Source organism: Neovison vison, chromosome X (assembly GCF_020171115.1).
Source record: "Neovison vison isolate M4711 chromosome X, ASM_NN_V1, whole genome shotgun sequence".
In the NCBI taxonomy this organism is placed as follows: Eukaryota; Metazoa; Chordata; class Mammalia; order Carnivora; family Mustelidae; genus Neogale; species Neogale vison.
Window position 1 is genome coordinate 40,850,766 of NC_058105.1, and position 13,817 is coordinate 40,864,582.

The 13,817-nt window shown below is 34.9% G+C and overlaps 1 protein-coding gene across 2 annotated transcripts in view; it reads right to left on the reverse strand.

Annotated features, from left to right (window-relative positions):
* The window catches only part of RADX (RPA1 related single stranded DNA binding protein, X-linked), a 78,809-nt gene that overhangs the window by 3,366 nt on the left and 61,626 nt on the right, over nt 1-13,817 (reverse strand). For both annotated transcript variants that reach the window (XM_044235405.1, XM_044235404.1), the window contains exons 12-13: nt 11,857-12,147; nt 3,437-3,604 (exon numbers count right to left, since the gene is read on the reverse strand). In XM_044235405.1, the coding sequence (XP_044091340.1) occupies nt 3,437-3,604; nt 11,857-12,147 (459 nt within the window). The remainder of the gene's footprint in view (nt 1-3,436; nt 3,605-11,856; nt 12,148-13,817) is intronic.

A 13,817-nucleotide genomic window follows, 5' to 3' on the forward strand; every position in this document is an offset into this window, starting at 1 on the left:
CACTAATGCACAATGAATACAATAATGACAAATATAGAAAACAAGTATATAACTTTCTTCTTCTCTGAATGGGATGGACTTTAATCTAGATGCTTTGGAAAGATTTTCGAGATCTTTAGCTTTGATGCTAACTGCAACAACCCAAACCTTAATAATTCAAATTGTTATCATATATTGACTTTTATAAATAATGATTAACAGAGTGACTGAAACATAAAGTATAAGTAAAACCACTGTTTGAGTAAGTGACTCTGCCTACTTGTGCTAATGCTTTGAGCAAATGACGACCTCTCAAACTACTCATCTGGTACTAGGTTAGAGAATGTGCAGATTAAATACTCAGGATGTAGGACACCTAGAATGGTGGCTGACACAAAGCTCAGGTATTAGCAAACAATCATTTTCTACTTTAGAAAACCTAATATGAAAAAAATAAAACCTAGTATGAAATTAAGATGTTATTATTTACATCACATAGGGATTCTCTTAGAAGCACCTTAGAATGAGCTTCTCTACATTTGACTTTAAATTGTTAGACTTGTGTATAAAAACTGTACTTTTTTCGAAACATCACAGATGCACACAGTGAGGGTGACTTCTTTTGCCATCAGTCTGCCAAAGAGTAGCAAGAACAACAGTACCTAGCATTTCCAAAAGTGTGATTAACGTGCACTTCTTGCTTTTGGTAAAAGTGTAAATCAGTATAAACTTTTTGGATGACAATGTGACAGTATCTGCCAAAATTTTAAATGCCTACATATTTAAGTCAGTGACTACTTTTCTAAGAATTCATCTTATAGATATGTGTATAAGTGCAAAAATATGTATATATACACGGATAGATAGATACTTATTGTGGTACTCTTTGTTGAGAGCCAAAATATTTGAAAATAATCTCAACACCAATCACTAGGGGATTGAGTAAATAATTTTGGTACATACACATAGTTAAATATTTATAGGTATTAAAATGAATGAATCAGCTCTCTATATACTAACATGAAAGCTATTCAAGATACATTGTCAGGAGGAAAAAAGTGGTTATGGAACTATATGTTTACTATACTTCCATGTATGTGTATTTCTTTAAGACTGTGTGTGTGTGTGTGTGACCAAGTGATATTTATTCCCAGTTGTAAGGGTGGTTTAATATTTGCAAATCAATCAACATGATAAATCACATCAATAAAAGAAAGGCTAAAAACCATATGATCACTTCAATAGACACAGGTAAAGCATTTGATAAAGTTCAACATCCATAGTTGATGAAAAACCTTTGCAAAGTAGTTCTAGAGAGAACATGCCTCAACATAATAAATGCCATACATGGAAAACCCACAGCTAACATCATCCTAAATGGGAAAAAACTCTCAGTTTTTAAGACATCATGATGAGGATGTCTACTCTCACCACTTTTATTCAGTATAGTCCTGGAAGTCTTAGCTACAGCAATCAGACAACAAAAAAGAACAAAAGCCATCCAAATTGGTAAGGAGAAGTAAACCATTCAGTATTTGCAGACGACATGAAAGACTCCACCAAAAATCTGCTAGAACTGATTTAAAAATTCACTAAAGTCATAGGATACAAAATAATCATACAGAAATCAGTTGCATTTCTATACAGTAATAATGAAAACAGCAGAAAAATTAATTAAAAAGACAGCCCCATCACAACTGTAACCAAAATAATAAGATACCCAGGAATAAATCTCACCAAAGAGATGAAAGATGTGTACTATGAAAACTCTAAAACATTGATGAAAGAAATTGCAGATGACATAAAGAAATGGAAAGACATTCCATACACAGAGGTTGGAAGAAAAAATACTGTTAAAATGTCTGTACTACCCAAAGCAATCTACAGATCTTATGCAATCCTTATCAAAATACCAACAGCATTTTTCACAGAACTAGATGAAACAATCCTAAAGTTTATATGGAACTTCAAAAGATCCAGAATAGCTGAAACAATCTTGAAAAAGCAGAGCTGGAGGCATCAAATCCTGGACTTCAAGTTATATTACAAAGCTATAGTAATCAAAACAGTATGGTATTGGCATAAAAACACACATAAATCAATGGAACAGAATAGAAACCCCAGAAATGGACCCACAACTATATGATCAATTGATCTTCAACACAGCAGGAAACAATATCCAATGGGAAAAAAAATCTTCAACAAATGGTCTGGGACATATTCTGCTTGAAACAAATCACCTTGCTTTTGATTACCACATCACTTTTCTAGTGGTTCTTGCCCTTCATGTCTCAAATATTAACTGATTGGGCAGTATGATACTAGATTTTTTCAGGTGACCATGTTAGTGACTTTTGGAGAACAACTGGCATTAGCAACTGAGAGTTTTGCCTTGATAGTTCATACCAATAATAACATATACACATAGCAGAAGAAATGTGATGAAAGTCGATGTTGTATGTCGTAAGAAAATAAATACACAAATATTTAAACTATATATTAGGGCACTAATTAAGAAATCTGGACTTTCTGGAAGTGAAAAGAGCTGCAATGTAGAAAGTAATACTGCAAAGTCAGCTACTCTATCATCTCTAAAATAAACTGTGGTAAAAGTAAAAGACTCACAAAACAAGAGATTCAAGCTTAGTTTGCAGTAACCATTCCTGCCAAAAGTTACTTCATCATCAAGCACAGTTCATAAAACTTGTTTAAAAACAATGTGTACTCAAGAGTTTCATCATCTTAGAAAGACCCACCACAAAATCCCAAGATAATAAAGGCTGTCTTAAAAGTTCTTTTAAATGTAATATCCTTCTAAGCTCAATGAGAACTGCTAGAAACTTTACTACACACTCAGGAAAATGAGATGACAATAGGAAGTAGATAATTATAACTGGATACATAATTTTACGGGAACATGGAAATAATTTAGAGTTCAGTAAATTATGTAGCAGCCTAAACAATTAGTCAGTTGAAGTGTTTCACTATTGGGATTACATGAACTCCTAGCCGTCCTCAAGGAATTTATTGCATAGCACTTGAATAACTAAACATTTATAAGAGAAAACAATCATACTGTACTATGCTGTGGAGGTCTTAAAATTTCAGGCAATTGTAAGATGAAAGGACAGATCATCCCGCCTTAGTTAAAAGGAGACAGGAGTTGAACTGGCACTGCTCCATGTTATACCACTTAAATCTAATGAATACTTACATTTAGAAATGTATTATAAGAGAATATTCTTAATGTCTGCCTGGAATCAAAACCATTAATTTGTCCAATTTTATTTAAAAATATATTCTCATTTATAAATCTTGGGGCACATTTACCAAACGTCCCTTTAAATTATATTAAATGTTAAAGCTAGAACCATTTATATAATTACATTTTAAGATTAGAAGTGTTTACGATATTAATTTTATCCTCTGAGTGAAAGGAATACTGAAATTATCTTACCTGCAAGTGCTCTTGAACCTGCCAGTGTGTCATTTCCAGGTTCATCCTGCGGATACACACAGCTGTAATTCATGCAGGTTAGTAATGTGTCGATTTGGGATGTTCGGAGATCTTCTGGACAATACATGGGCAGGAATGCAACATCAATTGCGATCTCATGGTTCAGACCTATATAGAAAAACCACAATTTGTTAAAGGTGGGTTAGTCAGGAAGGTAATGAGGCCAGGTTTGCTAGTCTGATCCTGACATATGCCAAGTAGTTTCACGTGTATAAATGCATGGTTTCAAAGCCAAGAACTAAACCCTTTGCTGTGTAAAACTTTACGAATACATGCAGCTGGTTGAAGAGGAGGCACTTTACTGCAGTCTATCACCTCTCCTGGAAATAACAATCCAAAATGTTTTATCAAAAACCAAAAAACCCCACAAAAATCATAACCCCCCAAAAAACTCCAAAGTGTTTTAATTTAAATTTTAATATCCAGAGGATGACCTGGTCACATAAATGAAGACAAGTATAATATTTTCTTGGTCATTATGTCAGGGGCCATTACAGAATAGAATAATTCAGAGATAACTATTGGTTCCCTTTATGCCATTTGGACTTAAGGATGTATGACTCAAGAAAAGCCAGGGATGGTAGTAACAAGGTCCCATTTGTCCTTTATTATACAATACAAACTTCATCTACTTACCATTAGGGTTATAAAAGTTGCAGCAGAAAAGGGGCTATGGGGGAGCAACCAAAGTAAATCCCGACCTGTGACTGTCATCTCTTTGTTAATGGGTTAATGTCTACTAGGGTGGATATAAAAGACTTCTTAAGGGTACTTGAGGGGCTCAGTCGGTTAAGTGTCTGACTCCTGATTTCAGTTCAGGTCATGATTTCTGGGTTCTGAGATTGAGCCCGGCATTGGGCTCTGCACTCAGTGGGCAGTTGGCTTGAGGATTCTTTCCCTCTGCCTTTCCCCCTGTTTTTGCATGCTTTCTCACTAAAAACAAAACAAAACAAAACAAAACAAAAACCTTTCTTTTAAAGACTTTTTAGAGGCAAGGCTTTGAGCTGGGTACAAAAGGTTGAATAGCATTTCAATAAACAAGAGAGAAGTTATTTCCGGCAGAGCGGGGAGTAGCCAAAATTATATATCAGAGTAAGGAGACCATCTTGACTGAAGGAAGGGTAAACACACAGAACACAGCTTGAAAACCCTATGAATTCTACCCAGCCACCCCATACAGAACCCTGGAGGTTATCCTTAACTTCTTCCTTTTGTTCTTCCCTGATACATAGCAAGCAAGTTTTATAGATTCTATGACCTTCTTATCTCCTCTACTCATCGCTATAGTGATTCTTAACTACTGGGCATGGGTCAGTGATAGGTAAACAAACTCCTTCCTGTTAAACTGCAAACTGATCCAGAAACACAGGGCATTTTTTTGCCTTTAAAAAAAATATTTTATTTATTTATTTGACAGAGAGATAGAGCCAGAGAGCACAAGTGGAGAGAATGGCAGAGGGAGAGGGAGAAGACGACTTCTCACTGGGCAGGGATACCACTACATCCCAGGCCCCTGGGATCATGACCTGAGCCAAAGGCAGACGCTTAACCATCTGAGCTACCCAGACACAGTATATATTTTTGCTTTTTATGGGCAAATGACACTAAATCTCCACAGCTTTAAGTTTACATACAACTAAGTGCTCTTTAAAGGTTTTAAGGATTACTAAAGTTTGGTATTCATAAACTGTAATAGTCATGATATCCAGAATTTACTGAGGATTTCAATTCAGTATAAGAAGTGTAACTATCCCATAACTCTAAGTAATGTTGCAAAACTCAAGTGGAAGTACACATGCTGCTGGGGCGCCTGGGTGGCTCAGAGGGTTAAGCCTTTGCCTTTGGCTCAGGTCATGATCTCAGGGTCCTGGGATGGAGCCCCGCATCGGGCTCTCTGCTCAGCGGGGAGCCTGCTTCCCCCTCTCTCTCTGTCTGCCTCTCTGTCTACTTGTAATCTGTCTGTCAAATAAATAAATAAGATCTTTAAAAAAAAAAAGAAGTACACATGCTGGTATCTTATTTCCTTGATTCTAAGACCAAATTTAACTCTAAGATATACCATCAACTTAATAACAGTTTTAATAAAAAGGAAACTGCATTAAATGTATCCATTGACTGTAAGATGCATTCCAACTCCCAAGTGTAAAAAAAAGAAAGTATGGGCTTAGAATTGAGAAAATATCAGGAGTTGGAAATCCTGATATTCTCAGAAAGGTAGTTTTATTATCTGTGTGTCATTGATATTATTTTGAATTATTTTCTATATTATAAAATACGGCAAGTTTAGCTTCATCATTACTCATGAAATTTGTCGTGAGCTGTTTGGTTAAAACTAGAGTTCCGGGTATAAATGTTTAAGTAAACAGGCCTCAGAGCCTCCGTACTTGCTGTCTGTGCCTAGAATATTCTTTCCTCAGATAACCAGATTGTTCTTTTACCCCCATCACGATTCTGTGAAATGTTACTTTTACATTTGTGAAATGTTGACCCTAACCCTGATCACTCTATTAAAATGTAATCCTTTCCAGGGCGCCTCCATGCCTCAGTCGGTTAAGCGTCTGATTCTTGATTTTGATTCAGATCATGATCTCAGGGTTGTAAAAGATTGTGTCCCAAAAACCAGGCTCCACTGTGGGCGTGGAGCCTGATTAAGAGATTAAGATTCTTTCTCTTCCTCTCTCTCTGCACCTCCCCCCAAAAGATAAAATGTAATCTTTTCCTACTCCCTTAAACTCAAACCCCTTTCTAGCATTTATCACCATCTCTTTTATCAGCAAGCTCTTTTATTTGTTGTGTTCACTCATGTAACCTTGTAACCTCAGGACTTAGAACAGTGCTGGCCACACATTAGATGCTCAGTGAGTATTTGTTAAATTGAGAAAATGAATGTACATGTATGCATTTTTTACCTATAGTTTTCAAATACTAGACTTTAAGACATTTGTATATTAAGTGTTCAAATATGAATTCATCTGTATTCCTGTTACCAATGAAGAGGAACACAAATTATCCTTCCTATAGTGTGCATACATTTGTATTTCAATGGTGACTTCCTATTTATGTGTTACTTCAGTAAGTAACTTATATTTTACTGTCTAGGTAAATGTGATCATATATCTGGACTAAATTCAAAATTAGAGGAAAATATAAAATCAAACAAGTTAGTTCATATTATTCTTTTGTAGTGTGTGTTATGTGCAATTTATATATCTTCTTCCTCAATTCTTTGTGACCACTAAATTTCTTTTCCGATAAAAAGTGTGAAAGTGTGTGTGTGTGTGTGTGTGTGTGTGTAGGTGCATGTGTGCATACACATGCACACGTTTGAGGGGAGGCAATTTATAATCCTGGTACCTAGCATAATGCTTGCAATATACCATATTTTACTTACTCTAAGATGCCACTAAGAAAAATGCTACCAACTGAACAAAGGCATGACTTCAACTGTAAGATGCATACTGATTTTTCAGAGGTTAAAATATGGGGGAAATGAGTGTCTTATGGTGATGAAATCTGATAGTAGGTACTTTAGGTCTCATACATTATAATCACTTTCATTATGCAATGAAATTAGGGACAGAATTAAAGTGTGGCAACAGTAACCTAGCTCTGGAACCCATATAATCCAGCATACTGCTCTAATGAGATATAAGAGTGGAGAAGCATCTCAGTGGGATAGGATATCCTGAGGATGTCGTCAGTGAGGTAATCAAAGGTGAGAAAACTCAATGCTACTCAGTTAATGGTTCTGATAGGCTTCAGAATGGAAGGAGGCATACTTTATGGGTAAAAGTAATTGGCCCTGAGCCCACAGCTAGTACCAAGGAGGGAAGGAGTTATGTTGGCCTGCTTGGTTGCTTTAATAGAAGAAAAAAGTCAAGGTAAGTAAATCCTTATTATTGCAATATAACCACAGCATATTAAATTGCTTTGATGTTATAATTAATGCTATTAAATTTTAAATTATCTTTTAGATGCATTTTACAAAAAAGGAAAAGAACAAACCATATAAAAATTAGGGGAGTTTCTCTTGACTTGCGTGAGACAAAATGGATGACCTACAGAGGTTTACAAAAGACTGGCTGAATTATGATCCTTATTGCCTAAGTCAAATGCAAATTGAAGAGAGGACTCTTAAGCTTTGATTGACTCAGGATTTTGAGGGTAACTAAATCAATGTTAGTAGAGCCAATGATATACTGATGCCATCTAGGAGTCTAATCTAGGTTTTGAAAAATGTTTTCTTGTATTTAAAGGGGGAATAACTGAAAATCAGGAGAGACTGACCAATAGATTTTGTAGTGGGCCTAAAGGCCCTGAAAATTTAGTTTGTTACTTCATTCCAGTATCTTCTTTTTGAAATGTGTGTTATTTCATAATAAATAATGGACTGAGGTTTTAGCGCTCACTAAAAACATCTATTTATTTGAGACAAGATGGTATGGCAAGGATTTTAATATAAAAATCAGCATTTCTGGAATAGGTTTCTGATGTTGCAATAGTACCCCGCTGTTGTTAGGAGCTATTAGAATTGTATGTAGGAAGATTCATAATTCCATTCAATGTTCTCAATAATGATTAATCCCAGACCAGTCAGAGTTAATGCTTATAACAGAGTTGTGGTATGGATAACCTTTCTAGCTCCCAGAATAAGACACTTCAAAATTACTGAGTCCTTCAGGGATCAGCAAGATACTGCAGAGGGATAATTAATCACTGGAAGATAGTAACAATGTAGGTGGACAATCTTCATGTTGGAAGAATTTAAAATATCATAGAGATTTATCTGTCTGGATTGGTTTAGCTAGTTTTATCTAAAAACAGAGGTCTATAAGAGGGGTCAGCAAACTATGACCTGGGGGGGGGTCAAATCTAGCTTGTACCTGGTTTTGTACAACCCATAAGCTAAGAATATTTTTTTTTACATCTTAAATGGTTGAAAAAAATCAAATGAATATTTTGTGATATGTGAAAATTATAAGCAATTCAAATTTCAGTGTCTATAAAGTTTTATCCAAACACAGCCATGCACATTCATTTATATATTGTCTATGGCTGCTTTCCCACTAAAACAGGAGAACTAATTAGTTGGGACAGATACTGTATGGCCTGTAAAGCCTCAAACATTTACTACTTGGCTTTTTACAGAACAAGTATACCCCCATGTACTGAACACATATAAGGTCATCTTTCAGTTTTAGGATTATATCTTTTAACAAATAGTACCATATTGAGAGATGTATTCGTTTCTTTTGAGTTCATTGCTCACATCATGCTTATGACGGATTGCCCATTGTCTGGTCTCATAATACAACTTAGGTTTCATATTTTCACAAAAGGTATAATAAATTCACCACTTTCACATCTGATATTTGCCACTTATTTTAACCAAAATCTGAGAATATCTGGGGCACCAGGGTGGCTCATTTGGTTGTGTCTGCCTATGCCTCAGGTCATGATCCCAGGGTCCTGGGATTGAGCCCCTAGTTGGTCTCCCTGCTCTGCAGGGAGTTTGCTTCCTCCCTCTCCCTCTGATCCTCACTTGTGCTTGCCCTCTCTCTCTAGTGTTTTCTCTCTCTCAAATTAATAAATAAAATCTTTAAAAAAACCCCAAATCTGAGAATATCTATACTTCAAGTCCTATTAAGAGAACAGTATTTCTTAATCTTAATTCTACTTCTGCATACCAGACAAGCAGGACACATTCTTGTCATTGGCTCTGGTGTAGCAGTAAGTCTCCCTTAGGAAGGTAAGGGATATTGAATAGGCTGCTTCTCTGCAGTGTACCAAAATTTTAAGGAGCGTGGGAAGGCCTCCCTTGGATGATTTTGATAGGTTACCTCTTCCCATCAAGGTTCTATAAGAATCAGTAGATCAGCTCTAGGTGTTATATAAGTGATGATTTGCTGGATTCTACTCCTGAAACTAATATCACACTATATGTTAACTAAAATTTAAATAAAAACTTGAAATATTAAAAAAATGAATCAATGGATCAGTACCATTTATTTTAGTTCTCTAGGTTTCATTTATGTATTAAGTTAGCCATTAGAGAGCTAAGTATATGGATTTTGTGATAATTAAGGTGAAAATATATTCCTTTACAGAAAATGTTACTAAGCTTTGACTAATTATTATACTGATTATATTTGTAAGTTTGATGAAAGAATCAATTGCCTGAAGAACATTTCTATATCTTTATAAAAGAAAACTATAGATGAAAATATCAAACTACTGTTATTCTATCTTATTTATACAACAACTTCATATGGTATAATCTGATGTGAGTTTTAATAAAGGAAAAAATAATAGGTTTTCTATATATGAGTGTTTGTTTCGTCTGTAATAGGAGACATGATTTCTAATCATGGCCTTGGTTCTACCTAACCAGGGTATAGGACTAGATGATATGCAAACTTCTTTTAACTTTAAAATTGAATACCTCATCAGGAAAAAAATCCCTTTCTTTCTTCCTGCCAGAAAGTTGACCAAAAATTACTGCCAAATGGTAACTTAGTTATTTGCAAGTATCTAGTAATATGTACTTTTTCTGTTTCCTTTTAAATGTTCTGTTTTGTTTTATCCATCTGTGATTTATTTTTCACGTCTTTTATTCCTGTAAAACACCTTAAGTCCTTGAAAACAGGTGGGACATAAAACGGCATAATTCTAGTGTGGATTAGAGCTGATTGGACAGAAGGACACATTTCACATTCGATTCTTGCTTTTAAGTGATGTAAAGAGACCAAGTAATGCAGTCTAGTAAGCAGAAGCATTTGAAACAGGTCTGATATGTCTAACAGAGTCAGGAGAAATTAATACTTTTTGTAGACTGTACACATACACACAATTAAACATATAAACATATGTGTGAGGAGGCAGAGAAGAGGGAGTGGGAGAGAGTAAAAATGGAAAAGGAATCCTGATAAAAGTCAAGGTAATTCTCCTCAAGGATTTTGATGGATTCCTTTCTCACATTGAGGTCCTTAATCCATTTTGAATCTATTTTTGTGTGTGGTGTAAGGAAATGGGAGAAAGGGGGTAGGGTTATGGACATTGGGGAGGGTATGTGCTTTTGGGCAAATTGGAAGGGGAGATGAACCATGAGAGACTATGGACTCTGAAAAACAATCTGAGGGGTTTGAAGTGGCGGGGGGGTGGGAGGTTGGGGTACCAGGTGGTGGGTATTATAGAGGGCACAGCTTGCATGGAGCACTGGGTGTGGTGAAAAAATAATGAATACTGTTTTTCTGAAAATAAATAAATTGGAAAAAAAAATTAAAAATTAAAGTCAAGGTAATTCATTCTAGTACTCTAGATGTAAAAATCTATGAAATGTACTTTTTTCAGCCATTAAATCTATTTGCTAATGACTTTTCCTCATTTTTTAATTTTAAGGTAACAAGACCTTCCTTTAAGATACAAATACAAATAAACATTTTCTTTGACTCTGAGAATAGCTTATTTCCGCTGAGATTTTTATTTTAGAATTAGTTTTTTGATCTGTATGTTTTTCATTCTTTGGAAAGAAACATACAGTTAAATATAAGTTTAAAAATGTCTTGACTTTTTTAAAAGTTTTTATTTCAATTCCACTAAGTTAACATAGAGTGTAATATTAGTTTCAGGTGTACAACATAGTGCTTCAGCACTTTCATACGTCATCCTGTGCTCATCACAACAAGTGCACTCCTTAATCCCCATCATCTAGTTCACCCATCCCCCACCCGTCTTTCCTCTGGTAACCCTCAGTTTGTTCTCTAAAAAAAAAATGTGTTGACTTTTAAATTTCTGTAAGTTCCATGGCTACTTCTCAGGTTTGAGTAACCTGAGAATATCCGTTTATTTTCCCTTATAGACCAGGGAAGATTTTTAGCTTCTTTCTGTTACAACCTGAGATAGCTGAGAATTTCATTTTTTTCAGGGACTAAACAGAACTCTGTTCATAGAAGTTTCTCTCAATTGGTGCCCCTTTTCTCTTTAACATACACTTTACTTTTCAATGGTTCAGATACACTGAGAAAGAGGCAGAGTGCCTGAGCAAGAAAGTGGTGGCTAAAGAAAACAAAATTCATTTAAGATGTAGTCAGGTAGTCAGGGGTGAGGAAAGTTCTGTTGGTTCCCATTCTTCTCTGCCCAAATACTTTCCTAGGACTTGCCAATGTTTAAAAACCTATAATTAGAGCTTAATGTATTCCAGAATTAGTGCTCCATGCCTCCATTGGTTTGAGCTAAACAGGAACTCTCCTTGGACTTTTTGTTTTGGAGAGGGAGCTTATTTTTTCCCAAGCAAAATAGTATTGTCTATATTAAAAATATATTAAACTAATGATATTCAAAGAAAAGGACACTTTGCTTACCTAGGATGGTTACTTCAAAATGTCCAAGGCTTAGGGCACTCTTAAAGTCCTCAAGGTTTTGGGGCCTTCCCTCTGGTGGTATGTACTTTGCAGGCTGAGAATTAAACTGCTCAGTAAGAAACTTCCTCTGCTCGAAAATAAATTTTCGTGGAATACTTTCAGGATAAACATGGCTGTAATGCAGGTGATCAATTAAGCCAAACTTTTTCTCTCTCCACAGCTGACTTTCCCACCTATCGCTTATAGTTCTTTTGGCTTTTCCTGCGGTACTGGTGCTTGCGCTTTCTTGACCTATTAAAGAAAAATGAGATAGATACAATGGACTTGCAAACTAATCAAATTAAATCATTCAGTACAAAAAAGTACAGATTAATGAGGAATAGCTTAATTAACTTTAAAAATCAAATAACCACATATAAAATGTAAATTGAATGTCCAAAAGGTAATTCTTATTAAAGAGAAGAGAGAACAAAATTCATTTCAAAATAAACTTTTCCTTCAAAATATTAGAAACTGATATTGTTTTTCTCTGTTGCTGGAATTATGAAGATTTGTAATTGCCTTCCTTACTTGTTTTCTGTATTTACTAAACTCTCTTAAATAAACATATGTTCCTTTTATATTCAATGAAAAATTCAAGTTAAGTCCAATTCATAACTGTTAGAGATGTGACCACCACTCACTATTGGTGATTCACTATTGGAATTTAAGCTTCAAATAAAATTTGTTAATCTTTGCTAAAAGGAGCCTGAACAGACACAAAATACAGTCTTCTTCATGGCTATAACTCTCCTTCAGGAAAATCACTTATTATACATGATACTCCTTTCTGATCTAAATAACATGGAAAACAAAGAGGGAACTAAACTCAGATGAAAAATCCCTGCAATTCGTAATTGTTTTCTATCAACAAGTCAATTTATCACTTATGTACAGTTTATCTAACACATTCAGTTTCTAAGGCAGAATATAATTTCTCCCCTACACATTATGACATTCATTCATTCTTTCTTTCATTCAACAAATAATTAGTGAGTACTTATTAAATATATTCCAAATACTATGCTAAAGAATTTGCTAAAATAATATTTTAATTGAATAATACACCCTAGGAGCTGAAGGCACATGACATAATCAGAAAAAATAGATATTGGAAACAGACTCTCATGTTGTCAGTTCTGCTAGCTGAGACAAGCTGACAGCAACTCTGTTCCAGAATTTACCAAGGTTGCTGAATTGCTTCCTTGCAGGTGGCCCATGCCTTGGTGCTCATTATTATCCTAGGTTAAAGAACCATGCTAGCGCTGAAGGGGGTTTCAATAGCAAAGTTTCAATGTGATTGATACACAACTTCTGCTTTTGAAATATACCCTATTCTCACACCACTTTTTTTTAAACCTCTTCAGAGACTTACTAAAAATTTCTTATGGGGTAAAGTTCTAGACTGAGTTGTAAGTGAAGGTAAAGAAGTTGAATACACATTTCTTACTCTCCAAGAACTCAAACCACTATAATATTATAAGAGTTTAATTCAAAATTCAGTTGATCAACACACTTAATCTCCTATAATAATGCTTGATAACAAAAAGGATAAAAAAGGTAACTGCACATGAAAAAGAATGAAATTAATCAAAGCCAAGAGAAAAACCCAGTTAATAGGATTAAACTGAGAACTATAGAATGATTTAATCTTTTTTATTTTCTAAAATAGGCTTCCTTTCCCCACGCTGATGAAAGTACATAATTAGAACAACAATAAGTAGCTATCACAATGACTCAAGTTATAGTGAACATTTCTGACTTATTCTAAAATATAGCAACCAAAAAAACAAGTTATAAGCTATTCCAATTTTTAAAAATGAAATAATCACATCTACCTTACAGGAAAAAAAAACCCTTATGACTGACTCTGTCAGGAATAAGTCAGAGTATTTGCTATGCTTTGTTTGAGTATTGGTATC